This window comes from Miscanthus floridulus, chromosome 12 (genome assembly GCF_019320115.1).
Source record: "Miscanthus floridulus cultivar M001 chromosome 12, ASM1932011v1, whole genome shotgun sequence".
NCBI classification, from domain to species: Eukaryota; Viridiplantae; Streptophyta; class Magnoliopsida; order Poales; family Poaceae; genus Miscanthus; species Miscanthus floridulus.
In genome coordinates, this window is record NC_089591.1 from 49,916,002 (window position 1) to 49,943,885 (window position 27,884).

Genomic DNA, 27,884 nt, shown 5'->3' on the forward strand with positions numbered 1-27,884 from the left:
TTTTGAACCAACAGGATAAATTGTTCAGAGAGTAGATGAGTACAGTGAAATGCTTCTGAAAAGTAGATAAATTATTTTTTATGTTTTCGCTGTAAAGTTTAATGCTGATTATCTTCTAATTAAATTCGAACCAATGGGATAATTTAATTTGAAGAGCAGTTACTTTTTGTAAATTATGATTATGTTTATTCTCTAATTAAACTAGAACCAACAGAAAAATTTAAATTTGAGGAGTAGTCCGATTTGTTTATGTTAAATTATGGTATTTTTATTTTCTGACCAACGTTGATGATAACAATATTATAATGAGTTTAAGGTTAAAGTTTAAATCTTTGATAAATTTTACACCAACATGGTCAATTTTTCAAAGAGTAGATAAAGCCAAAGAAATGCTCCTAAACTAATAGAATGTATTTTATTATCGTGTTTCGCTGCAATGATGTTGATTATCTTCTAATTAAATTCGAATCAACGGAAGAATTTAATTTTAAAGAGTAGTTGTATGTTTTTCAAGTAAATTTATGAGTTTTATGCATTAATTCTATTTTCTGGCCAACAGTGATGTAGAATTGATGCAGAAGCACCTTGTATGTTTTGATTCGATGAGATCACTTGACTGCATGCCAATAGACTGTAATGATGGGGCATGTGAATGAAAACGCTTGAGTTAAGCCAGTTTAGGACTGTTAACAAATTTTCTGATTAAATTAGAATAAATAGGAAGATTTAATTAGAAAATGAAGTATAAGTGAATGTTTTAGTCATCATGACTAATTTTTTTGTTACGGTAATTTGTGTATAGATTTATCCTGTATGGGGAGAAGTTTTGGTATAGTACTTATGCTAGTCAATCCTGCATGGCGGGAGAAGTTTTGTGATGATTCACATGTTTTGTATCCCGCATAATGAGAGAGTTTGGGTAGCTCTTATGCTGTCCTAGTATTGATCATGGCACAATAGAAATATAAGTTTATGGTCAATACTAACCAAAAGATAAGAAAAGATGCAAGCGTGATTTGCAAAAGTACTATTAATGAAAGACCTCGTTGAGTTTTTGAAGTGAAATAAGGAAAGTGTACTCCTAAACGGATCAAAAAATAACTTTGTTTATATGACATAATCATGTGAATGAAGTAAGTTATAAGTGTCTCTTCATTCACAGGTTTTCTGAATAGTTCTCGAAATTCTGGTAGTAAAGGTCATGCCATATTTCAAGGGGGAGAATATTAAGATCAATTAAGAAAAATACTCTTCATTAAGAGTGAGGTAAAGATCAATTAAGAAAGATACTCTTCATTAAGAGTGAGATAAAGATTAATTAAGATAAATGCGACCGTTAGAGGAGTACAACGGTCACAACAATGATACCCCTAAGCAGAAAAATAGCTAAATTCCTGGACCTTTTAAAGTTCCGACAGAAAGATAGTGTAGTCCGCCTCAAAGATGTTAAGGTGGTGCCTAAGCGCCATATGAGGTTTTAATAGATTAAACCCAAAATAAGATATTTGAAGATACACTATCTTTAGAAAAGATAGGAAGATCTGGGGGAGCATGGTATGTAGAGGTATGTAGAGACCTAAGACTTGAAGAGAAGAGGGACTGCGTGCCCACTCTAGTGACTCAGGAGCAACAAGTTTCTCAATACCTATTGATGTTGTCTGACTAATACAACACCTGTTGTTAGCTCTTCGAAGATGAATAATGTTAACAAGGATCTTGTAATACATGAGCCTGTAGAACTAATTGCCTCTTGGCAATGAAGAGCAACAACGGCTCCATATGAAAGTGCTAGTAGCTGAGGCCCTAGAAGGTCTCAAAGAATTAGTAAACCAGTTTTTCTGATGACTATGAAGTCTATGTTAGTAAAGAAATTTAAATGGAGGGTGATCCCACCTCATTTGAAGAAGCCATGAGAAGCGTTTACTCGTTTAAATGGCAAGAAGCTATGGAAGTTGAAATGAATTCGATGAATACCAACGATATTTGGGACTTAGAAGTAATTCCTAATTGAGCAAAAACAGTAGGTTATTAATGGGTCTACAAGACAATATATGACTCCAAAGGGAATGTAGAAAGATATAAAGCATGACTTGTAGCAATATGCTTTACGCAAAGAGAATGAATAGATTACAATGAGAGTTTTCTCTCTAGTCTCATGCAAGGATTCTTTTAGAATCTTAATAGTGTTCATGGCATATTACGATTTAGAGTTACATCATATGGATGTAAAAGATGGCATTCCTCAACGGGGATTTGTATGAAAACGTTTACATGGCACAACCCAAAAGGTTTTATCGTGGAAGAAAAGAACATATGTGATGCTGCCTGTAGAAATCCATTTATGGGTTAAAAGTAAGTCTCTAGACAGTAGTATTTGAAGTTGATGAAACGATAAGAAAGTTTGGGTTTAAAGAAAATAAGAAGGACAATAGCGTTTATGCGAAGTTCAAGAATGGAAAATTCATTTTCCACATCCTGTGAATAGATAACATTCTACTCACTAGTAGTGATGTTAATCTGTCATTGGAGAAGAAGTTTTGTCCTCAAGTTTCAATGTGAATGATCTTGGTGAAGCGTCATTGGTTCTAAGAATCGAAATTCACCGAGATAGAAGAAAATAGGGTATTGGGACTATCGCAAAGGCATACTTAGAAAAGATTTCAAAGAAATAGAGTATGCATGCGAGTAAACCTACGCCTGCTCCTGTAGTCAAGGGTAATAGATTTGGGAACTTTAAGTACTTCAGAAACCGATATGAGATCGATCAAATGAACATGGTTCCATATGCTTTAGTTGTTGAAAACTTGATGAGTGTACAAGTACAAGTAAGAACTTACCCTGACGTAGTTTACGTATCCGGGATATTTTGGCAGAAGTCCACTCCAGATATATATCACTGGAATGGAGTTGAGAATGTCTTGCAATTTTACAAAGTATCATAGGCATCATGCTGAGTAAGAAAGAACAAGTACTCTCAAATAGTTGAGGGTAGCGAGATGTGTAGTAAAATCCACAGTAGTTGCTAACACTCGCAATTAGAGTATTATTGTGAAAAAGCTCCAAAGAAACAGTTGTGGTGTCATCAGTGATGCATACCATAGTATAGCTTGACATGAGGCTTAAGAAATAAGCAAAAGGAGGTTAAGGGAATTTATACCGGATTTAACAATGGTAGACAACAGCAATAACCATTTAAATTAAGTTAACTCCTAAAACAACAGGTCAAGTGTGCTGCCAAACACATTGACACTAAGTTATATGTTGTAAAGGAGAAAATCCAGAATCATTTTGAAAGCATTGAGCACATAAGTACCGAGTAAGTACTTGCGGGTCTGCTTATCAAAGGCTTACCACCCAGTGAGTTTAGAGAACACACAGTCGACATGGGTTTACGGGAAAGCCTATGATTTCTGGATTGTGAGGGCCCAGTTGAGAATCTGTTTCAAAACAGAGAGGTGCATTGTAGCTGTTAAATCTAATGCAACTGACCGTGACGATGAGGCACGCTCTATGCACTGATATGTGATGAAATAGGAAAAAGATAAAGTAAGTTAAGTATAAGACATAAAGGTGAGATCAAGGGGGAGAATGTTAAGTTGATCTCCACCAATTTGGCCCAACGGCCAATTGGGCTCTTGACTCGCACCCTGATTAGGGGTGCCCAGCCGCTCTCCTGGCTGGTGGGACCCCGTCGTGCAGCGCTATGTAAAGGAGGTGTGAGCTGGGGCTCGAGACACGAGGTTCACTGCAGCCGCCAGCGGCCCACCATGTCCTAGCCCTAGTCCGATCTAGAAAGATGTGCTGTAAGCGACGGGAAGCTCCACTGACCTTTACCGACGTCAATGCTACCTCGTCGGCGGTGCCATGGTTGTGACTGGAGACTCGAGATGATGTACATCATCATCAAGTTCTATTTAAGTTATGTTTTACCCACTAGATCTACGCCTAGATAGTACAAGAACTCTATCATTTGTAGCCAAGGAGCTTGGGGCAACAGTTCTATCATTTGGTAGCCACCCACTAATGTAACCATTATCGTACCTAAATCTTACATTTATACTGATGATTTTAAAAATATTGTAATCATGTTCATTTTATTTAAGTTTGATCCATTTTCAATCAAATAGCAACACAAGGGTAATATAAAATAGTGTTCATAATTGATCAAGGCTACCTACAATGTATTAAAAAATTTCTAGTAGACAGTAAAGCATGCTCTCCAGTGTACGACATCTCTTTTTAACTGTTGTAATTTGGATTGGTACAATAATAGCTAAGCCACAGAGAGGGACGCAAACCATTCAATCAATTATCTCAATTCTCAAAATTTGGAGCAGGGGCTACACAACTAATAGTTTTCTTTATATATGTATCCTGACATGGGCGTGTCCGAAGTACCGTAGTTGTTAATTTTGCTGTGAGAATTGACAATTGAGACGGCCTATCTAGTGCTGCTGACTGAACGTTGCTGCGAGGAACATGTCCTCCTCGCTCCCAACCCACCCGCACTGGCCGCAGCGCTGGGCAGCACGGCAGCACTGGGTCATGCCGCCACCGGATGTCCTCTCCGTGCCAGCAACGGCGGCGTGGACAGCCTTGACCTCGACCAGCAGCTTAGGCGCCTTGCACCCGCCCAGCTCGCGGCCCACCTGCGAGAGCGCCAGCCACCTCTCCGCCGGCTGCGACGACGACGACGACACGTCGGCCCACGGGAGCTCGGCCCGCGCCAGCACCCGCGACGACGGCCTCAACCGTGCTCCGCCGGCGCCCAGTAGCGCTGCCACCAGCCCAGACGAGGACGACGGCCGCGGCCTCCACCGCAGCTCGAACACTATTCCCCCGGCTGCAGTAGTGGGCTGTCCACCCCAGTGCTCGAAGCGCGCGAGCTCGCCCCAGCGCAAGTCGGCCCCGGCGCACGGGACCTCCCGCGTGTCCACGCGAAGCCGCCGCCGCCCGTCCCCGGCGGGGACGTAGTACCTCAGGAAGAGGCTGCCGCCGCGCTCCTCCAGCTGCTCCTGCTCTAGGCCATCCACCCTGACGACCCTGACGCCGAGCTCGAGGCTCGGCGGCTGCACCCTCAATCTTGCCATCAGCGCACTCGCGCCTTGCGCTTCTTGCAGTAAGTTAACTGGAACGCAGCACTACTACAGCTGGTTGACTCAGCTGCGGTTCGTGTTAGCGCCGCTGGGCTGAGCTCATGTGTAGAGAGAATTGCTTGTGCAGGCTCCGATATATAGCTAGGCGGGCCGCGGACGCCAGTGCTCTTGTGCTCGTGGAAACGGCCCTCGCTTTCCCGAGGGACCGACCGATCGATGGAGCCAGCCGAGTCATCAACTTTCTAGTGGAGGTTGGCCTTGATTGATCCCCGGCCGCGTGAACCCTTGGGCGTGTCAAGGGTGGTTTGGCCATAGAGGAGGCACAAGAGTGATTATTAGTGACCGGCGGCGATCGATGAGCGGATGATGATGGGCAGATAACTAGATAAGGATGTGCGTCGTCGCGTCAAATGGCGAGGCTGATATGGTTGATTAGTGGGTTAATTATGTGGGTTCTCGAACGAGGGCAGCAGCCGGGGCGAAGGCGAACGCTTTTCCCCTCCTTCCACTTGAGCACATGCGGTTGCTTCTTATATTTGATTGGTCGTCGTCCAGCTTGTTTAATATTGGCGCGACCGCTTTTGATTTGCCCAAGGCGAAGGGAGGCGGCCATCGACGTCGACGCGCGGGGAAATTGGGAAAGCAAAGCATGGCCCGTTGCGTTGCGCACGTCTGCATGCATGGGATTCGGACGGATAGCTAGATGAGGACGCCGGGCGCGGGTGCTAGTTGTATTACACCTCGGATCGATGCTCACGCGTGCCTAGTTTACTAGCCCGCGCGCCGGTTAATTAGACGCAGCCTGCCTGCCCGCTTTTCCCCCACTCTGGAGGTATTGTTAAACGTGTTCTATCGGCGATTCGTGCTCAGAGATCTCCGGTAGTGTGATGTGAGGGCGAGCGTTGTTTGTAGTGCTCGGTTGACCCAAATCCACTGCCTGCATCAGTGGCCGGAGAAAATGGTGGGGGGTGCCTACACTACACACACCTGGAATGGGATGTGTCGACAAGTTCAATTAGGAGCAACACCGCATCTCACTACATGCTCTTAGCATTATTGCAGCACTGGTCAGCTCCTTTCTCCACTGGGCCCATCTGATGAATGCTCAACCATATACTCACAATCATTCATGGACGAGCCTGTGGCAGCGCCTTGCTTTGCCATGTTGTATCGTTGACCACGCAAAAAAGATGGTCAAGTTGGCTCCCAGCCACATCAGAGGAGAGTGTCTCAGGATTTCCGCACTACATACCCGCAACCGCAAGCTCCGTCTCTGTTACGATCCGCAGCAGGTTGGGTCTACCAATGACACAAAAAGTACAAGCCCTGCTGTATTCACATTCTCACTGTACGGGTAAAACAAAAAGGGAGGAGATCGCCTAAGTATACTGTTACAACAAATAATTTTGATTTTTGAACTTGAGAGGGATGACAAAGCCTGAATGGGAAATTGGGAATGGCACCAAGGAGCCGGAGTTATTCTATAACAAAAAAAAAAAAAAAAAAATGAATGTGTGGTTGGAATCATCGCATAAATCGACATGTCTCTCTGACTACAAAGCAGTTGAGGAGCTTATTTGCAACACAGCAAAGTCAAGGGGTGGAGGTACTGTCAATTATGCACTTGAATCTGCAGGGGTTGCCTTTGCTCGATCGGCGTCAATCATAGCTTTGATGTAGAATTCACCTGCCTTGTAGGAGGATCGAACCATTGGCCCAGATGCAACATAGCGGAACCCCTGCCATTTACAACAAAGATTGGGTCATTTTGTCAGCACCCCAGTTAAATATGAGCAATGCTGAAAACGACAGTGTGCATGAAGCTCATTAACCATGAGAAATTCTGGGAACTAATAAGAACAATGGCAGTAATCAAGTCTGCAAATGAATCAATGCTGCAGCATAAGTGAAAATGCAAGTTTCTAGAACCTTGTTTCGCTAGCACAACTAAGTTTGGATTACCAAGATATAATCACAGAAGGAATGAACGTTCTATTGACAATTCTTCATTTTGCAGCATTCCAAATTGCCAAACAATGATGTTTAATAATCAGCAAAGAGGCATCAGAGTCCATAATCATATTCATTTTGTATATACTGTGAAATTTAGTATTATGGTTGATAATAGGCTTCTCGTGCATAGGATGTATCAAAGGAATGCGGCTGGCTCTAAATGCCTCATACAATGTAAAAATCAAAGCACACATTCGGGAAAGATAGGCATACCATTTCAACACCAAGGGCCTGGTACTTCTCGAAAGCTTCAGGCGTAACATACTCAGAAACAGGCATGTGACGTTTTGATGGCCTCATGTACTGGCCAAATGTTATAACATCAACACCAGCAGCCCGCACTTTTTTCATGGTGCTAATAACCTGATCTGGAGTCTCCCCGCAACCCAGCATTATTGATGTCTTTGTAAGGGTACCAGGAGGACCATACTCTTTTGCCATTTTCAGAACATCAATAGATTGTTTGAAATTTGCACGGTAGTCTCTGACATTTCTTTGAAGCTCTTCCACAGTTTCAATATTGTGCGCAAAAACATGCAATCCAGAAGTTGCAACCTTCTCTACACAGCTTGGATCTCCACGGAAATCAGGTACTGTAAAATTAGTAGTAAGGGTACAGAATATGGAATGGTTAATGCACTGATTTGACAGGGCCGATGATCAACTCCATGCTAACATGCAAGTAACCAAGCATATGGTGAGGAACATGACTCTTACCGAGTGCTTCAATAAGCATTTCTGGCTTCAAAGCCTTCAACTTTTGTACTGTTTCAGCAAAGTGACCACTGCCCTGATCAGGTAGATCATCCCGGTCAACACTTGTGATAACTATATATTCAAGGCCCCATGAGGCAATAGCTTGAGCAACATTGGAAGGCTCATCAGGATCCGGTGGAGGAGGTGTTCGAGATGTCTTGACATTACAGAATCTGCAAAACAGTAATTTCTCAAATTCATAAGCAACTATGGGCCTTAAGTTCATTTCTTCAAAAGGTGAATTCCACATCAGAAACAACAAACATCCTTGCTATGCAGGTTTACACAAAACAAAACTATTGATGAAGCGGCTAAAACTATGTGGCCTAAGCAACAAAACCTGCAGGTACCCGAAAATGGGCATCGCACACACAATAGAATAAGCATATTTTATACAGAATTGCTTCATACATAAAAGCATCCGTTCTCATCGCTCCATCACTAGATAGAACTACACAGTGGCGTCTATGAATTTGTAAATTTAGATATCGAGAACATTCTTGCGACGCAACAGCTAGAGCAGTATAAAAGTGCCTAAAAATCCAGAAGAAACCATATGAGGATGCAAAATCAGATTATATGAATTCAAACAGCTCATGAATCAAGATAACTGCAGCATGTTAGTCTAAATGTCTATCATACAGAAGCAAGTGAAGAGCACATTCTAATTTCTAGTATATTGAATCCAAACACGACGCAATAAGGTCTCAGATCGCACGCCTAAACATCTAAGCATCCGTCCACGGTACCACAAACAAAGCAGAAAAATGAGCACGACGAATCTCCTACCTGCAGCCGCGCGTGCAGGTGTCCCCAAGGATCATGATTGTGGCGGTGGCAGTGCCGGTCTCGCCGCCGGACCAGCACTCGCCGAGGTTGGGGCACCGGGCCTCCTCGCAGACGGTGTGCAGCTTCAGCTCCCGCAGCTTGGCCTTGATGGCCGCGTACTTGGCGCCGCCGGGCACGGTCTCCTTCATCCACTTGGGCTTGGGCAGCGGGCGTTGCAGCGTCCCCACCTCCACCGAGTACGTGAAGTCGCCCAGCGACGGCGCGTCCGCCTGCAGCCGCCGCCGCAGCTCCGCGAGCCGCCCTGGTTCCGCGGCGGGAGGCGACGGCGACGGCACTGAGGGGTCGAGGGTTTGGAGGAGAGACGGGGTGGAGGAGATGGAGCGGGAGGGCGCCTGGGTCAGGGCCCGGGCTAGGGACGCCGCGGCGTGCCGGCGGCCGTGCATGGCTGCTGCTGCGGCGGCGGCGGCAGCGATTGGTGCGGACGGGAGCGGTGGGGATAGTCAGGCGAGATGGAGTTTGTTGGGCGATTTAACTTTTTACCATTACAAGAATCGTCACCTCCTGAGATCTCACTTCAACGGACGGCAATACGATTCTAGCACGCAGAGAAGAGATATAGAAATACCATATTTACACTCGTGACACGACAGCGCGTGAGTCCACGTCGGATCCAAGGCAGCAAGGGGGTGGCAAATGACCGCTACTGCCCCTGCCCTCTGCTGCTAACCCAGGCGGGCCGCACTTAGTCGCCTCACCTGGCCCATTTTCCCGCCCGTTCCTCGTTCTTCATCTTCCCGGTCTCGCCATAGCCCTCCGCCGCCGCCGCCTTCCTCTCCCTCCTTCCTCTCCCAACTTTCTCGATGGAGCATTACTCGGAGTCGTCTGGAGGTGGACGGGCGAGGAGCAGGCTTCACGGTGGCCCGAGCACCCGCATTGCCTTGGTCGGTCTCGATCCCATTGGTGAGCTCAGCGGTTTCCCGTTGATCCCTTGCCCGGATTGCCATCTTGCTCGAGTGGTGGAAGGGCGGACCAAGAAGAGCAGTGAGAATCATGGCCGTCTGCACTTCAAGTGTGCAAGGAATGGGGTGAGTGGTCTCCTGGATTTTCCTAAATTAGCACAATTAGGGTTCTAATTTGTGTCATTTTTTTTAGTTCCCCAAGTTGTGTGGGTACTATCGATTCGAGAAGCAGTACTTCCAGCATTTGAAGGATCTCGGCATCGTCATTGTTCGGCCATCGAACTGGGCAGAGGTGGTGGAAGAAGAAGCTTCAGTGGGGAGTCCAGATGGTGACAAGCAGCAGAGGAAGGAATTGGAGCTCAAGCTGGAGAAAGTGATGTTGAAGATGAACATGTTCATTGCTTGTGTTGTATGTGTTGTCTTTGGGTGTGTAGTGATGTATGCCGTAATGAAGTAATGGATGAATGAAACTGAAAAATGTTGTCCCCATAATTTTATTGGCTGGATGAATGACTAAAACTGATGGATGACTGAAACTGAAATGATGAATTGACACATAATTCACAGAGGTAGCTTAAGGCCACACATAACAGGTTGCTTAAGGCCACACATAATTCACAGAGGTAGCACAAGGGTTTCAAGTGGCACATAACTTAATAGAAACCATAACAGGTAGCTTAAGTCCACACATTACATCACAGTAGCTTAAGGCCACACATTACATAGTCTTGTGGCCACATAAAACACATTACATGTTCAGGTGTTTTACTTTTTCTTCCCTTTCTTTGATAGAGTCTTCTTTCCTGGACTCTTCCTTGGAGCACCATCAGCAGGCATGTCTTCAATCTGATTTACAATTTGTAAATCAAGGCTTGGAGGTGTTCTTGGGCTTGATGGTGGAATTGTCTCTAGTGGTGGCACATCCAGGAGATGCATCTCTGCTTGTTCTGCTGCTTTTGCTGTAGCAGCAGCCTTATCTGCTGCTTCTGTAGCCTCTCTTGCTGCCTTTGCAGCTGCCTCTCTAGCCATTGCTGCTCTTGTCCTTGGTGTTCCTTGGTCTGTTGGTGGCTGGTCCTTGGCCTTCTTTCTGCCTGGTCTAGGTGCTGTCTTCTTGGTCCTCTTCCTGTAAATAAACACCACAGTTGTTGCTTAGTTGTTGCTTATTTGTTGAAATAAGATAACAATTCAATATTTACCTTTTCTTTGTCCCTGTCAGTGCACACCTCCAGCTACCACTTCTGTGGCCATACTCACCACAGCCAGTACATTTTACCTGCCTAGTTCTTTTTCTAGTTCTTTCAGTTGGAGATAGGTACCTGCTCTTCTTCAATCTGCCTGGTTGTTTTTTCTTCTTGGATAGTGGTGGCAACAACTTGAAACCCTTGTCAACCTTAGGCCATTGGTCCCTGTCAGTGATGTTTGGAATAATACCATGCTAGGTAGCCTAAAACTTCTTAACAGAGTAGTATTTGTCCACATATAGGTTCGTTTGGGGCTGCCTCATAGTGGTTGTGACAGAACCGCCCAATTTATACAAGATCAAGTACGGTTGTCCCCGCTAACACGTTGACACACCCATACTTTCACTCATATAAACCCGGTAGTCCGCCGAGTATCCCGAAAGACCTCGGTAAATCAACATCACAACCAAGATCGCGTGATTAAGCAAATACACATCACATACACAGGGTTGCAGCGGAAATAATATTACAAATGGGTTCACAAATAAAAGTATCAGTTTGGGTTTCAAAACCGCTTAGTGAAAACAACATAGCTTTCAAATGATTACATTAATATAAGTTCTAAATATATTGCTAGCATAAGTGACATCATCCGACAAAAGCATATAGATAAGAAGTAAGTATAGAATCACCGAGCCCCATAGGCGGTTAGCTACCATCTTCAACATGCCGAAAACTTCACCTACAACATGGTGGGATAAACCCTGAGTACTCGAATGTACTCAGTCAGACTTACCCATCGTAAACCAAAAATAAAGTGACACCAAGGATTATGCAAGGCTTTCTTTAGTGGGCTAGCTGACTCGTTTGCGAAAAGCATAAGCTATCATGAAGAAATCATTTTAAGTACTTTGCATCATCTTTATTATGACCTATCCATCTAGGTAAGCACTTGTACTATAGCAATCACTTGATTAACCAATAACATCCAGTTACCAATTTAGATTTAGCATATCCCATACCATCCAGATAACCATCCTTGTTCCATAATAATTACTACAATGCCGTAACTCGAGTCAAGTGCTCACTATCCAGGAGTGATGGCGATTCGAATCGATTCCTAACCAGCTGGTGATTTATTTCTTACACAAACCTCACTCCCCCGCTAAAGTGAGGTATTGATCACTGAGTCAACTATCCAGGTATCTCGAGTTTGCCAGGAACCACATGTACCCGGGGGCCGACCGACTGCACTTTGGTCTTATCATCTCGCCCCCGTGTCCTACCACACCTGCTCCGGCACAGTGCGCTGCGGGCAATCTACTCGACCCGAATAATCTCCCAGCTTCATGGTCGAAAGGTACTTTATCCGGCCAGCTAAATGTAAGGCATGCGTTCAACATGACTCGAGGCCCAACAACGGTCGGTCCTTAATCGACACAGACGGAAACTAACAGCACCCCAGAACCCTGTCTAGTTGCCTCCAACTTTTTTTGTCCGGTCTCCAATTATCCATCACACATGGTTAATTCCAGGATATCATTCTTTCCATAGCTAAACTCTTCCAGTAACCACCTATAATGTAGGTGACCGGATATCACCGATCGCTACCGGTCTAAGCAAGGCTAAGCAGTTATTCGATCCCGACCTAACAGGGTAATAAGGTAGTAAGGTAGGCAAGGATAGTAATAAATGCATCAACGATTTCAATCAACTCCTACAACTTAATGCAACAATATATAACTCGTATATAGAAAGAATTGCTTTTATAAAGTAGGAGACTTAGAATGCTCCGGGGCTTGCCTGGGATCCGACATAAGTCAATTCAGTTAGCTTGCACCATCCTGGTGATATCATAGGTCCTACCACTTGCTTAGCCCTTCCACCTTCGGGATAGATCCATCAAACACTGTCTTCGGGTTTGGCTCCAACATCTCATCCTTCATGTGGTGCATCTAGCGTACCTAGATGAGATGCAATATGCAAGTGCATAAATATGAAGAATAGTACCATTAGACGCATCACAAAATAGCAAGCAAGACAAGCATAGTTTACACTAACACACTTAAGTACTTTGCGATGCTTAACTTAAACATCACACAATCAATCATGCTAAGATGGCAAACAAGACGACAACACCAAGCATGACATAAGTTTCCCAAGATCTCAGGTGCTCTAACTCAGTCATCATTCAAGGCATAAGTCACACTTAACAATATACCAGCAAACACTATAATTGGAATCTGCCAATTTCTGGACATGCAAACAGCAGCTACAAGATTTAGCTATAACTGGAGTTACACAAATCCAAATGACTTGCAAGAAGACATTTTGAAAAGCTTATGAAATTATCTACATTTCATCTATAACCATCACAGCATGATTCCCAGGTTAAGTAGGTTGAAATTATACCTTTACAGAAACTGGTTCATTCAAAATAGAGAGCAACAAATCCTGTATTCTAACTTTAAACAGTTGTAACTCAAACACTACTCAGCCAAATGATACCAAATTTTAACAGTAGTTAGATACATAAATTATCTACAACTTTTGTATAAACAAGTTTCACAACAAAGCACCTTATCATGAAGAACTTTGCTAAGTTCCCAGATCTGTCCATAAACCACATCGGCAAGAAAATAATTATTGACTTATGTTGCAAATTCATAATTGGGCAAAACCAACTTTACCAACATTTCACACATGACTAAAGAACACTAGAAAACCTAGTGTCCATGACCAATAAATTCTTTTAAAGCATTTCTTAATTTATTTTAGATAATAAGGTGACTTAATGAACATATACCAAAAGTATACAATAAATTCTACAAAAATTACAGTGGCTCACATATCCTTTCAATAGTCTACTGTACAAAGTTTACTCCATTTGAATATGTATAGCAACCTCTATGAAAAGAACAAGTTGCTAAAGCAAGAAATCATGTGAGAGCGAGATAAACCAATAACTCACTCATACTTCACCCAATACTCATGAAATTTTTACCACACATCAACTATCACATGAGTAGCATGCCACAAAAATTTCACTTCATTTGGAGCCCTAGATCTACAGTTATGAAAAATAACAAATTCAACTAGCATTACAACCTTACTGCACAAATCTATTTTTACCGCAAAATATTTAAACTAAAACATACCATATTATAGATCCACTGCATAGACAATTTCACAAGGATTCCAAAAAGTCCTCATTTACTATTTTACGAATTTTCTATGATTTACTATGAATTTCCAAAGTTCCTGCAAAATAATTACAAACCAGTCCTTACGGCACTATTCACATGAGTCACAGGTTCTGCAGAAAGGCCCTCTCCTTTTGTCGAATTACTGCGCGAGGTCCTTGACGGGGTCTGGGAGCAGAGGAGGCACTGGACTTCGCCGAATCCGGCCAGAGAGGCGGCAGTCGATGGCGACGAGTGGCGGGGAGCAAGTACGGTCCCGTGTGCACCCAATGGTGCCCTCGGCTCGGCCCGAGGAGGAGTGTGGAGGGCTGGCCACGTGTGCATGCGGCTCGGCTGCGCGTAGACTGACGGCGGCAACGCTGTGGGGCACGACGGGCGGTGAGGACGAGCCGCGCGAAACCGGGTGGCCACAGCGCGCCCGCGGCTGGGCTCCACTCGCGCCATGGCAGGGCGCAGCGGCCAGGTCGCGTGCTCGTGCGGCGGCGGCCAGGCCGCGTGCTCGTGCGGCAGCGGCCCGAGCTTCGGCTTGGCTGGCGTCCATGGCGGACACAGTTGTGCACGGCAGCGAGGCAAGGGAGGAGCGATGGAGGCGCTTGGCTTGGGGCGAGCAGAGGATGGCGAGTCAGGGTGGAGGAAGAGAAAGAAGCGAGCGGCGGTGGGGAGCTCCGCTCATTTGCCATGGCGGACGTACTCAAGCGTCGGTAGAGAATGGGAGAGGAGACAGAGAGCGAGAGGAAGAATGGGAGAGGGGCGAGTGCTCGGGTCTCCAAATCGACAAGCTGGGCGACGCGGCACGCATGCAGGCGAGCATGAGAGGCCACGGGGCATTGAGCGCCAGTACACGGTCGACCATTCCTGCTGCTACTGTGGATTCAAATTTCTAATACCACCTCAAACATTCGACTGAAATGTCATCTTTCCCATCCTATATCTCCTAAACCGATTCGTTATTCGTTCAACTGATTGCACCATGTGTTATAGCTACATGAGTACTACAAATTTTCTTAAAGGATCATGGTCTAGATTGGATCGGTTTGCAAGATATTAGTTCCTCAATGTAGAGACATGAAACCTGAAAACAGTCATTCAGTCCATTGAGGACTTAGCAAATTTTTCGAGCTCCAAAGTAGTAATGGATTCCAATTTGAGGGCTCGGTTGGACTAAGTTAGAGACTGAGCTAGGTCTTGACCTTTAAACAAAGTTTGTTCTACTCAAACTGAGCTACAACTTTTATTAAAGGTGCAACTCCATGCAAGCACTGTAAGTAGTTGGTCAACATAGGTCAAAGTATCGTCACCGTAAAGCTTAAATTAGAGTTATTGACCGATTGAGGCATTTTCTTGACTTCTGCTCAACATGAACCTTTCATGACTTTTATTGTAGAGTTCATCTAGAGTCATTTGGACAAGGTTGCAAGGTTTGATTGATGACCTACATTTCCATTTACTTAATAGTGCAATTCAAGCACTTAGTAAAATCATTCCAATAAGGATATAACTTATCATTTCATGTGACTTTTTGATTCCAAACTTCATGAAACTTTTCCATGGATCAATATAGATGGGTATTGATGTGAGACACATGAAGATATTCCAATAACACCAGCCAAGCATATATCTTGAAAAGGGCCTATATGTAAAGCAAGGGTGCAATATCCAAGTTTAGGTTGGGGCTCATTTCTATAGGTTGGACCTTGGTATCTTCATCGTCACTTAATATGCCATGTTTGAGCTCAAACCCATTGCTTAATTGGTGGCAAACACCTGGGGTGTTACAGTGGTGATGACAGCCAGTGCATGTGGCCATGGTTTCCTAGTTACCTGCCATTCTCTACAGGTGCAAATATGCTTTGTAAGATACACAACATGCCTCCTCACTTCTTCATCTTTGTATATCTCTGTGACTTCTGCTCTCTGTCTGTCTACCAAAAAGCTTGTTGGCTGCTCTCTATCTGCCATACACTACAGTTTGGTAGGGGATCTCAATCTTGTATTTGGTCTGCAGCTCCTCCTGCACTTCCTTTGGACCCATGCTTGGCTTCTTCTTGAGTAGTGGAATAGCCCTCTCTGCCACCCAAGCTTGTGAGGCCATCCTGCCAACCACTCTGCTTCTAGAGGCATAATTATGCTGTCCTTGATTTATTTGCACCTACACATGCACAAAACAGCCAAACATAAGTAACCAGACAAACATAACAGTCAGACAGTTTAAATGAAACAAAACAAATCTATAAAAAAATACCCTGACACTCTCATCGTGTTGGGTTCTAGCTCTAATAATCCAAGAACATCCAAGAGAAGCACAGTTTCCCCTAAACCTTGATGTATCAGAGTGTGCAGTATGAAGCTCAAACTCCTTGACAATTGCATGTTGTCTCACAGCTAATCTGAAATCATCCATAGAAGGGTAAGAAACCCCTACATATATATCTAGATTATCCTTGTCCCAATCAAACACTGGCTCCTCACCCACATGATCATCAACTGGTACAACTCCTTCTGCCATATCACTCTGCATCTCAGCTGTCATAGTAGGGATAGGCACAACTTCCCTAGCTGCTTCATCTACTCTTTCATCTGCTGCTTTAAAACCCATTGCTTCATACACTTTGTCCTCATCAGCAACTTCCTTGGCCTCTCCATACTCATTAGGCTCTGCCAATACAGTCAACTCAGCCCAATCAACCTCTTCTGCTTCTTCCACTGGCAAAGATGGAGGTGGAGAGCTACCGGTGTCACCACTGCCTTCTACATTATTAGGAGCAGCACTGCCTTGTGCATTACCAAGAGCAGCACTGCCTTGTGCGTTACCAGGAGCAGCACTGCCTTGTGCAGAAGTGACACCAGATGCACACCTAGCACCAGAGCTAGCATTTGCACTTTGAGCATGTTTGCTGACTACAAGCACAGCTACCCTGTCATCCCATCTATCCTTTATTAGCTGCTCAAAATGTTCATCCCTCCTAACTTTCCATTCAGATTCACTGTCACTGTCAACCACCCAAACATCCAATTTCTGTGAAGGTCCCTAGATTATCTTACTGGCCATTTCATCATGAAATTTAGAATGAGAAAACTGCATAGTCCTATCCAGCCATAGTTCATGCTCCTACGGTGCCATTTCTACTTGCCCGTACTCACCATCAGCAACATACTTAGAAACCTTAACAACTAATCTAAACGTGTTGCCAGGATCAATCCTGACACAATAACGAACAGAAACACAAATGAAACTGTTAGACACTATCCTACTGCACACCATCTTCCCAATCCGAAATTAAAGCGAGGACGAAGTGCACTAAAGTTTAACTTACCAAATAGGGCAACCACTCCAATCCATTGCGTCTCCTTCAATCTCCACCGCAACAGAAGCCACTACATCAACGGCCTACGAAGCAAGGAAGGCGAACAATTTCACCATCATTGGTAGGAACCCTAACCTAACCTACAATCCCATCAAAACCAGTGCAATAAAACGAGCGGGATGGCGACAATGGCGGTCCACACGTACCTTCAATCCATCGAGAAAGCTAAGAGAGGAAGGAGGGAGAGGATAGCGGCGGCGTCGTCGGATGGCGGCGGCGGCGGTGGAAGGCTACGGCGAGACCGGGAAGACGAGGAACGAGGAACGAGCGGGGAAATGGGCCGGGCGAGGCGACTGAGTGTGGCCCGCCTGGGTTAGCAGCAGAGGGCAGGGGCAGCCGCGGTCATTTGCCACCCCCTTGCTGCCTCGGATCCGACGTGGACTCACGCGCTGTCGTGCCACGAGTGCAAATGTGGCATTTCTGTATCTCTTCTCTCCATTGCGTGCTAAAATCGTATTGTCATCCGTTGAAGTGATATCTCAGGAGGTGACGATTCTTATAATGGTAAAAAGTTAAATCTCCCGAGTTTGTTGGTTGTTTGGTGCGGAAGTCGAAGATGGGATTCGCGGAAAGCGTAATCATATGAGACGTATTCTTCTGCCGTTCTGGAGAACTTGGCCATCGCAAATCGATGAACAAAGATGATGAGCCATATTCAGATTCATTTGGAATTTGGATCAGCGCTGAACGCACGAGTGTGCTTAAAATTTGGAAAAGCTGCAGCCACAATATTTACAAAACCTCGGATAAGGGTTATTTTCTTAGAAGGGACCAAGGTTCCACTATAGTAAATGCCGCGGGGCCTATTCAGCTGATATTAAAGCTGGCTGAAGCTGTTTTGTTGTGAGAGAAAAATACTGTAGATTCTAGCTGATAAGTTCAAGCGAACCGGCCCTCAGCTAAAGTGGAAGGGACCAAGCACCAAATGGCAATGGATTATCAAGCAAAACTGTGATTATTTAAATTAAAAAAACTGTGATTATTTTTAAGTCTAGCAACCTTATAAAGTACTGAGTACAAGGCACACGGCTAATGGTGAATCACTTGAGATAGAGGGACCATGGCACATATTCGCCTAGACTACCGTCCAGGCCAACGATTGCGATTGAAGTCTACGAAGCGACAAGTGGACGAGATGAAAATTCAAAAGGTGCTTTTCTGACACAAGCTAACCTGCAATTCACCCGTACTTTAACTCTTGTTCTAGAACTGAGGATTAGAGCCTTTTTTATAAAAAAAAATCGACACTGATACAAAGAGCTGATGGGCATACTTTTATGGTATCCTACTGATCCTACCTGTCATCCATGTCATTACCAACCAAATCAGCTTGACTATGGTGCATTCAAGCATTTTGTAGAAATTCTCCAAACAACACATGTTGTTCCGTGAATGGCAGAATCCTTACCAAACGGTTTTGATATTCAGAATCAGAAACAAAATATATATATATTTCCGTTTCTTCAAAAAAAAAAAAACAGGGTTCTCAAAAAAATTGAAAAAACCTAGTTTCATGAGAATCAAAATCAGTCTCTTCAGGAACATTTTTTTATAAAACTGAAAGCTGCCAAACGGGGCTCTATAACAAATATAACCCTCCATTTGTTTTTACAAGGAGCATCCATTTCTTTTATAAGGAGCACACGCATTTTTTGGATTCGGAGTTCATAATCGTCAGCTAAGAATCAGCCTACGTAAACCTTTTTGTGCAAAAGTCATATTTTGGATCCGTATTTGAAAGCACTCTTATATTTTGATTTATTGCTAGATACATTATATTAAGAAAATTATAGATCAAAGCATACCAGGTCAAATCACACCAGATATTTTGAATTGGAGGGAGCACAATGCTCGTGGACCTGGTTGCCTCTAGTCTTAGTTTAACTCGGTGTCGGTATGAGTTCAGAAAGAAAATCCTGGGATTACAACGATAAGCTTGCTTTTTTTTAAAAATGTTTTTTCTTATACATTTTTCAATCTTTACCTGTCGAAGCTGTAAATGTCTCAGAAAAAAAAACCCTGGTACAGACATAATTCTATAGAAAAAAAAACTACAGATAGGCTCCCCCTACCACAAATTTACAACAGTACGAACACCTGCAGCTCACGAAAGTAAAATGTTTTCTTGTTAGACTAGAGCGTACAAAAATGGAGCGCTTCAGAATTGTTGCATTTGCTTGTGTGAAATAAAATATCTAGTGTACACGATGACCATCTTCCTCGCTGGTATCTTTGCCGGAAGCAAGCTGGCAAGCTTACCAAGAGTTATCTGATGAGCAATTGTTTGTAAACTAAGCAAGTGTGACAAGAGTTCCAGAGCAAAAGCCACAGTGCAGTGATTGATTCACCTATTTCTGGAACCTGGAGCTGCAACAGGAGCTACTCAATTGCAGCAATTGGAAAGCAACATCAGTTGAATTTGCCGATTTCCATCTTCTTCTTGATTGCTCTTTGACTGTGGTATACAAATGAATCTATGATTCCAGAAACGGTGAACACACCTGCACATCAAGAAAAATAATTCTCAGGTTACAGGTGCAACTGCTCCAAGGATAAGACTTGGTTTAATGCTCGAAATTCCTACTTTAGATACACAGTACTTTTCAGCTTGTCTTTTCAGCAAAACGAACAGGGCCATAACTAAACCAGGAATAGTCTAAGTCAACAACCAGAGAGAGAACGATCAGCAACCACAGTTGCAGTTAACTTCAGCTCTCACTGATGGTCTACCAGCTTTACCTCTACCATTGGCTATATTTTACACAGAAACACAGCTTTTACGTTGTTCATGGTCAAGCTGGCAAAGGGGGCAAATACCCATGTTCAACAGGTCAAATGTTCAACTGAATTACAAGTGTGTTCAACAAATATACTTATTGTAAACAGAAAAGGTGCATGACAGAGATTAGTTAGCATAAACAAAAATGGAGAGATGGAAACATTACCTCCAACAATAGCGCAAACATTAGTTAAAAAGTGTAAAAATGACACATGTTGTTCCGTGAATGTGACCTGTAAAAGCCATTCATGAAAAATTACACTCGTGTACTGCAAAACGCATGTCAAGCAACTACAAATACAATGATTTCCAGCAAATCCAAATTTTACCATTACTGAAGGAGAATAAGCAAATCTCACATAAAAAACAAAAGCAAATGAGTAAAGTAGGTTACCCTTACATTATCTATCTTCAATACAATATCAAATGTAAAGTACATCGAGATGGTACCTTGATTGGAGAAAGGTCATAAAAGAAGAACACGCCAGGAAGAGCCTGCATCCGACCACTCTCACCACTTCTAAAATGTTCGGTTACAGAGAACTGTGGCAATGAATTACAGCATCTTAGGGAATGCTTAAAATCACAATAGATACCGATATGTGCATCAGCAGCATGGTGTTTGCCCACAAAAAGAAAAAAGAAAGAAAGACAGAAATTACCTGATTAGATAGAATAATGTGTTCATTTTTGTCGGTGTAGACTGTAGGAACAACCTGGAAGACCAGAGAAAAGAATAGTTTCAGATATTTTGAATTAAGTCATTGGTGTAACAGTAAGTATAAGAATATACAGAAAACAAGAAAAAAAAACAGGAGCAATTTAACTAGAAAGACAACATATCGTTTAATACTTCTTTTAATTAGGTCTCAAAGGATAGGACAAACCTTGATGAAGTATTGATACATTCCATATGATGAATGCTGCACCCAATTTGCCCTGCATGTTTAACAAGTAAAGAATCTTAAATTCTCACTTAGATGCACCCTAGTAACAAACCCAGAAAACAAATATATGAAATAAAAATAACATTATAGGAACAGGAAACTACCCATCAAGTGGATTAACAACACCAGGAAAGTATTCGCCAAAACTTAGTCTGTTTATATTATGGCTGACCTGGCATTGTAAAGAATAAAATGGTTAATGTTAATGCAATAATGCTAGTGAGAAAATGACAAATCTTCCTGTCAGTATGCACAGCTATAAAAATCATTTACAGATTTTCTCAAGTATGATTACATTGAAGCTGTCCTTCTGGAACGGAAGCAAGTCATGGACGTGCACATTTGACTGCTGGAAACTTTTCCCTGGAGCAAAATGGAAATTCCCAGCAACCTTATTAACTTCAATGAAGCCATAAATATTGCATCCTTCGCCTTCTTCATCCTTTATACTTTGAAGAAAGCCCTCCCTTTTGCACTACAGAACGCCACACATCAGACATAATAATTGTCTTGAAGGTAAAGGGGGACATAAAGTGATATTTTCTTTTTGGTAGTTACAACAGGTGTTATTTTTTGGTAATTACATCAGATGGTTCTACCTGGTCAAGTAAATCTGGATTTGATACACCCCAACCTTTTTTCCTATAGGCTTCGCGAACATCTTCACATGAGTTACAACATTGACCATCAGACTACATCGAATAAGGAAAGATGTTAGCTCAAAAATTCATAACAAAATAGCAGATGAACTACTGTAGGAGTATTATACAAGGACAACAGGTTCTAAAGCAATCATGTAATTTCTTGCACAGTAAGAAAAATGAAGACGTGTTAACAGAAAGATATATGCTAAAAAAACTAAAAATGGCCTGACTCACACACATATATTCGATAGCCCCGTTAGGCCTGACTTTTGCTCTGTAGTTCATAGGTGTATACAGGACTCAAATTAGGGGTGTTATTGAAAACTTCACTGAAAAGAGTTTAACATGGCCCAGCTATTGACATGAGCTGACATGTATGTATTATGAACTTATGATGTCATCTTTCACAAGAGCTAGAACTAATGAAAATGTTAATTAAAAGAAAGACAACTTACTGAGACCTGGCCAAAAGCGAACAGTAGACTAATAAAATCACAATTCATAGCATGGCTGGGGATATCAAAGTGAATGCGGGTGATACTATGCTTTCAGCTGACCAAGTTTTTTATAAGGTACATAGCATGGCTAGGGAATGGGGATATCATTAATAAGGAGGCAAATGTCACTAGGAAAAATGGCAGAGTCAGCAGGTGGTCTCCAAGGATGCCAGAGATAATCAAAATAAATATTGATGGTCCTTTTCTTGCCAATCAGAAGAAGGGCAGTTGGGGTTTTATTGCTCGTGATCATGAAGGCTCAGCGGGGTCATGGCTGGCGCTGGATCAATAGATGTTGTACATGATGCCCAGTGTGCAGAGATGGTGGCTTGGATGATAGCTCTGGAGGCAGCATCAGTTAATGGTATGATGAGGATCATCATTGAAACATATTGTTCTTGCCTTGTCAGTGCCCTGAAGTCCACAGCTTTGATCAAGCTCCTGCTGGTGTCTGGTTTATGGACACTAGAATTTTTATGAGTCTCAATTTCATATTTGCTGATGTGGTGTTTGTACCCCGTGATTGTAATTGGTGTGCTCCTGAGATGGCACACCAGTATCTGTACAGGGGCCTGGGTGAGCATGTTTGGCTTGACCCCCTCTCGAACTTTGTAACAGCACTTGCACTACGTGGTGTGATGGATCAGTGGTGATTGATCAATAGACAAAGAAGGTGAATTTAAAAAAAAAACACACGATTCGTGAAGTCTAAAGTAGTCTATGCAACACAAAAGGTAGTAGTACAATTGCGTATTTTGTGGGCCAGGGATAGATATTATCTCACAAGAGATAGAAGCATACTTCTTGTGCACCATAACAAGAGCCACAATAGGTTTCATTGTGTTCAAGCCTTCCACCATGATGTTGTAGAGGTGCTTCCATCTGTTGAAAAGGCAAGGAATGTGCATCTTTAGGTATAACAAAACATGTATGGACTTGAGCAATACAATACACATGCTAAGAAAATAAGTCAGATATTATGTGCAGAACAAATTACACACTAAGAAACTAGGACTGTACAAAAGGAAATGTCATAATACTTCATATTTGGATTGTTTCAAAGAACTTGACTTTGAGGCAGTGTTGTTATACATTCTACATGCTATAGGTGTGACTTTTAACACCACAAGAGATGATCTCACCTTCATCGCACCAACTGCATCTTGCCTAGTCGCAATAACATTGCCATGGGCATCAATTCGCTGCTTGAATATATCATGTTTCTACATAAGAGCATCAAACTGTAACAAGTTAGTTACCACAAGTCTGCAACCATCAGTTATTGAACATAACTCGTATAACAGCTAAAAAGCTGAATACACAAATGCATACCACATCTAGGTGCTCCTGTCCACTGATGTCCATTGCATCCAGGCTAATTATAGAACATTGAAGAGCTGGAAAGGTGACATCAAACTGCATTTTGAACATCAGAAAAGGTAGATGTCAACAAGTGTCTGAACATAAATTAGTATAGATTAGAATGCCAAAGTTATCATGTATGAAATAAGTTCTGGTAAGCCAAGGTACAGTGTTAGAAAATATACAAGAATGAAGGAACAACTAGCAGGCAAAAAGAGCTTAAAAAGAAATGAGTGTTTGCGAACAGTTGGTAAAGGGTGACAATGAAATGGTGTAATAATATCAATGTTTTTAAGGCGGTAAGGCGAGGCGTGGCGAGTGACTACCGCCTTACGCTTAGGCGACTGAGGCGTGAGGCGAGGCGACGCCTTACGGATTTTAAAAAAACTTAAAACAACAGCTTAGAGTAGTAGATGATGAAGAAAAAAGAAAAGGAAAAAAGAAAAAGAGAGGAGGAGGAGTAAGAAGTGGGCTGGCCCAGCCCACCAGGCGGCCCATGTGCCCCTCCCCCTCCTGGCGTGGCTTATCCCAATGGGAATCCCCTCCAGCGCTGCTCCTCGTTCTCCACCACTCGTCCGCCTCCGCTCGTCTCTCCGCCGCTCCACTTCCCTCTGCGGCTCTACTTCCGTCCGTGGCTCCTCCCCTCTCTCCGGATGCGCTGCTCTGCTCCCCTCCCTCGCTGCTCCCCTTCGAGATCTACAGTCACCGCCATCCCTTTCCAGATCGAGCAGTCGATGGCGAGGAGAAGGCGGAATCGAGCAGGCGACGGCGAGGAGACGGCGCAATTGAGCGGAATCGACGAGGAGACGGCGGAATAGAGAGGACCCGCATCAGAATCGATGAGGAGACGGCGGAATCGAGGGGGCATCAGCATGTGCATAAGGCGACAAGGTGCCGCCTTACCCCTAAGGCGAGCTTGGATGCCTAATCGCGCTCTCTCTTTCCTTTTTTCGCGCCTATTCTCCTGCGTTTTCCCACTGTCCAGAGCAGAGGCTTCCTCGTATGGCGCCCGCCATGCGCGATTTGGCGCGATTTGGACGCCAAAGCGACGTTTTTTGGACGCCTCGGCTGTAAGGCGGACGCCACACGAATCTAAGGCGAGTCGTCTGCTAAGGCGTCGTGCGTGCAGCGCCTTGGCGCTTAAGCGACGCCTTAAAAACACTAAATAATATAAAAGCTGTACATTACATTTATGCGAAGTGTTTCTCCCCTTGAAGTATCAACCCTTAGCGTTGTCTCAGTAACTGCATGGAGATATAATCCTGCATAGAGAGACATTAACTGGTAAATAAGGAGAAATCATGAATAGCAAAAGATATATAGTAGCAGATAGGTAGAACGATTTCTCTGGTTAACCTACTTGCTGGTGGACTATTCATCCAGTAAAGAAAACCGAAAGAAAGCAAACCCAAAGTTTCGAATATCCACACACTAAAAAACTGATATCTAAAACAATGAGAGCAAAAGAGCTCCTCATTTACTTCAACAAAACATGTGGTACTAGGTAAACTTAATAAATCTTAAGTTTTCCATCACAGTGAGTAAATCTGCTTCTGAATTTTTTATGAAAATGGCCCTTACATTCGACAACAAAGCAACCAAAGACAAAGAGAAACAGCCTTTTATCTCAAATTTTGTATGGAACCAATAATTATGTATGCAAAATTGTCATTTGTAGCTGTTATATCTCTACAAGCTTATATAACATGTCAGGTCAACGCCTTATTCACTAACCAAAAGAGAACGAAAGTTAACAGCAGAATCTTCAGAGCTTCTTAGCTACTGAGTTGAATCCTGATAGTACAAAGCACAGTAAAAATAACATCTTGTACGGCCGAAATGGGCACTCAATTCCACTCTCCCCAACCCAATTACGCGTGATCAATTCCATCCGCTCCGCCAATCCCGTAACCACAACACCAGATCTGGACGCATTCTGGGGAGAACGCAAGAATCGTAATGCGACAGGGGGTCATTATACCAGCATCCATCTAGCACCACCCACGCGGTCAAACCTAACCAGCCGATCTCAGAAACGGGCATAAGGACCTTGATCGGGGGGGGGGGGGGGGGGGGGGGGGGGGGGGGGGGGGGACAAGGAAAAAGCGACGCGTACGGAGCTCGGAGACGAAGAGGAGGAGCATGACAACGGAGGAGGCGAGCGTGATGATGCCGCCGGAGAGGGTGCGGCTGTAGAAGTCCTCGTTCACCTTGGGGTACGCGTCCAGGCTACGGAGCTTCGACAGGAGCCCGTCCATGGCTGACGGGATCTCGGAGTCGGAGGCGGAATCGGGCGGAGAGGCCGAGCCCGTCCCTTCCTCGCTATTTCAGTTTTCTTTGGGGGGCTGAATTAGCGAACTGTCCTCGTCATGAATCATTAGCGAATTGCCGGCCTTGAATAGCGGTATTGTTTTTTTCGCCCTGTTCGGAAATGTTGTAGTATTATATTCTGAACAGTAGAAAGTGAAGGTGTAAAAAATTTATTGATGAACAGTACACATATATATACATGCCCACGATGGGGGCAGTTCCAGTGAACGTGGGAGAGCCCCGCTCCCACGTCCCGTCCGTACGACGTCTTTTCAGTAGTCACGGTAACTGCAATTAGTAGTTGCTAATTGCCCACTAATTGATTATTAGGAATATTAGAATATTCTTAACACTCCCCCATAATCAATTATCTTTTGGAGCTCCAATGTTCATCATAATTATTAATATTATTAATCCTTAGAAAACCCTGTGGGAAAAACTTAGGAGCACATTGATATATCAGGATACCATGATAATCATATAGCAATGTCTTAATATATCATCTCCTAAAAAACCCCAGTGGGGAAAAACTAGATGATATGACATACATAATGCTGATACTGCCTCGTTAAAAACTTTATATGAGAAACCCTTTCAAGGTAAAACTCATACAAAGAAAAGAGTATAATACGATGTGAAATGGATTAAGTATCGAGAGATACTCCCCCTGATTTCTGCAAGTCTCTAAGTCTAACCATACCAATTCCTTCAATGTATTTATGAAACGTAGAATATGGTAGGGACTTTGTGAATAGATCGGCAAGATTATCACATGATTTAGTTTGCAGAATCTCAATTTCCCCATTCTTTTGCAACTCATGGGGATAAAATAATTTGGGGGTGATATGTTTCGTCAAGTTACTCTTGATGTAACCTGATTCCATTTGCACAACACAAGCAGCATTATCTTCAAAGATAATTGTTGGTGCATCAAGTGCACCAATTCCACATGATTTCAATATGTGGTCTACCATTCTGCGAAGCCATACACACTCTCGTGAGGCTTCATATAATGCAATAATCTCAGAATGGTTGGTGGATGTAGACACTAAAGTTTGCTTGGATGATTTCCAAGAAATTGCTGTTCCACCATTTAAAAATACAAAACCAGTTTGGGATTTGCCATTATGGGGATCAGATAAATAGCCAGCATCTGTATAACCCAATAAATTTTGATCTTGATTCTTTCTATAGAATAATCCAAGATCTCTTGTGCCATTGAGATATCTAAAAAGAGTTTTAACTCCAACCCAATGACGCTTGGTAGGAGCGGCACTATGTCTTGCTAATAAATTAACTGCAAAAGCAATATCCGGCCGGGTACTATTAGCAAGATACATCAGTGCACCAATGGCACTTAGATAAGGAAGCTCGGGTCCTAAAATCTTTTCACCTTCCTCCCTTGGTCTGAAAGGATCTTTCTCAACTTCCAAAGATCTAACAACCATGGGGGTTTTACATGGGTAAGCTTTATCCATATTGAATTTCTCCAACATTTTCTGGATATAGGTAGCTTGATATACAAAAATCCCAGCCGAAAAATGTTCAAGTTGCAAACCTAAGCAAAACTTGGTTTGACCCAAGTCTTTCATTTCAAACTCCGCCTTCAAATGATGACGTGCCTCATTAATGTCATGTTCGTTACCAATGATATTTATATCATCAACGTATACAGACACAATGCAAAAACCCGTTACGGATTTCTTAATGAAGACACACGGGCAATCATCATTATTTGTGTATCCCTTATGTTTAAGGAATTCACTTAACCGATTGTACCACATTCGGCCTGATTGTTTTAAGCCATATAACGACTTCTGCAACTTAACACAAAACATGTTGCGATTTGCCTCAGGATTTGGTATACTAATTCCGTCAGGAACTTTCATGTATATCTTAGAATCCAATGACCCATATAAATATGCGGTCACCACGTCCATCAACTGCATAGACAGACGATTTTGTACTGCCAAAGATATTAAA

General features: G+C 43.2%; 3 protein-coding genes across 4 annotated transcripts; all 3 read right to left on the reverse strand.

Annotated features, from left to right (window-relative positions):
• Nucleotides 1-4,341: 4,341 nt before the first annotated feature.
• On the reverse strand, nt 4,342-5,185 carry LOC136498233 (uncharacterized). Its single transcript, XM_066494179.1, has one exon. The coding sequence runs from the start codon at nt 5,088-5,090 to the stop codon at nt 4,446-4,448; it is 645 nt and encodes a 214-aa protein (XP_066350276.1). The 5' UTR covers nt 5,091-5,185; the 3' UTR covers nt 4,342-4,445.
• Nucleotides 5,186-6,402: 1,217 nt separating this feature from the next.
• Nucleotides 6,403-9,185, reverse strand: LOC136497358 (lipoyl synthase, mitochondrial-like). The gene is made up of 4 exons (XM_066493152.1): nt 8,655-9,185; nt 7,827-8,038; nt 7,323-7,702; nt 6,403-6,835 (listed from the first exon to the last, which is right to left on the reverse strand). The coding sequence occupies exons 1-4, from the start codon at nt 9,095-9,097 to the stop codon at nt 6,713-6,715; spliced, it is 1,158 nt and encodes a 385-aa protein (XP_066349249.1). The 5' UTR covers nt 9,098-9,185; the 3' UTR covers nt 6,403-6,712.
• A 10,081-nt stretch (nt 9,186-19,266) lies between these two features.
• LOC136496317 (uncharacterized) lies at nt 19,267-25,949 on the reverse strand. 2 transcript variants are annotated; one of them, XR_010769032.1, is made up of 14 exons: nt 25,708-25,949; nt 24,780-24,853; nt 23,562-23,645; nt 23,372-23,452; nt 23,031-23,111; nt 21,688-21,780; nt 21,384-21,563; nt 21,193-21,260; nt 21,029-21,080; nt 20,804-20,857; nt 20,592-20,684; nt 20,308-20,374; nt 19,711-19,863; nt 19,267-19,631 (listed from the first exon to the last, which is right to left on the reverse strand). XR_010769032.1 is itself a non-coding variant. In XM_066491965.1 (13 exons), the coding sequence occupies exons 1-13, from the start codon at nt 25,847-25,849 to the stop codon at nt 19,772-19,774; spliced, it is 1,161 nt and encodes a 386-aa protein (XP_066348062.1). In that variant the 5' UTR covers nt 25,850-25,949; the 3' UTR covers nt 19,269-19,771. The 2 variants fall into 2 exon arrangements, 1 of the variants encoding a protein (XP_066348062.1); XM_066491965.1 differs by having other exon boundaries at nt 19,269-19,863.
• Nucleotides 25,950-27,884: the final 1,935 nt, after the last annotated feature.

What these genes read in the sequence shown, in the direction of transcription:
- LOC136498233 (XM_066494179.1), bottom strand. Translation starts at nt 5,090, where the DNA reads ATGGCAAGATTGAGGGTGCAGCCGCCGAGCCTCGAGCTCGGCGTCAGG.
- LOC136497358 (XM_066493152.1), bottom strand. Translation starts at nt 9,097, where the DNA reads ATGCACGGCCGCCGGCACGCCGCGGCGTCCCTAGCCCGGGCCCTGACC. An exon ending in AATGCTTATTGAAGCACTCG is followed by an intron (nt 7,703 to 7,826) that starts GTAAGAGTCATG and finishes CTAATTTTACAG; the next exon opens with TACCTGATTTCCGTGGAGAT. An exon ending in AGGCCCTTGGTGTTGAAATG is followed by an intron (nt 6,836 to 7,322) that starts GTATGCCTATCT and finishes TGTAAATGGCAG; the next exon opens with GGGTTCCGCTATGTTGCATC.
- LOC136496317 (XM_066491965.1), bottom strand. Translation starts at nt 25,849, where the DNA reads ATGGACGGGCTCCTGTCGAAGCTCCGTAGCCTGGACGCGTACCCCAAG. An exon ending in CCTCTTCGTCTCCGAGCTCC is followed by an intron (nt 24,854 to 25,707) that starts GTACGCGTCGCT and finishes CTCTCTATGCAG; the next exon opens with GATTATATCTCCATGCAGTT. An exon ending in GACAGGAGCACCTAGATGTG is followed by an intron (nt 23,453 to 23,561) that starts GTATGCATTTGT and finishes GCTCTTATGTAG; the next exon opens with AAACATGATATATTCAAGCA.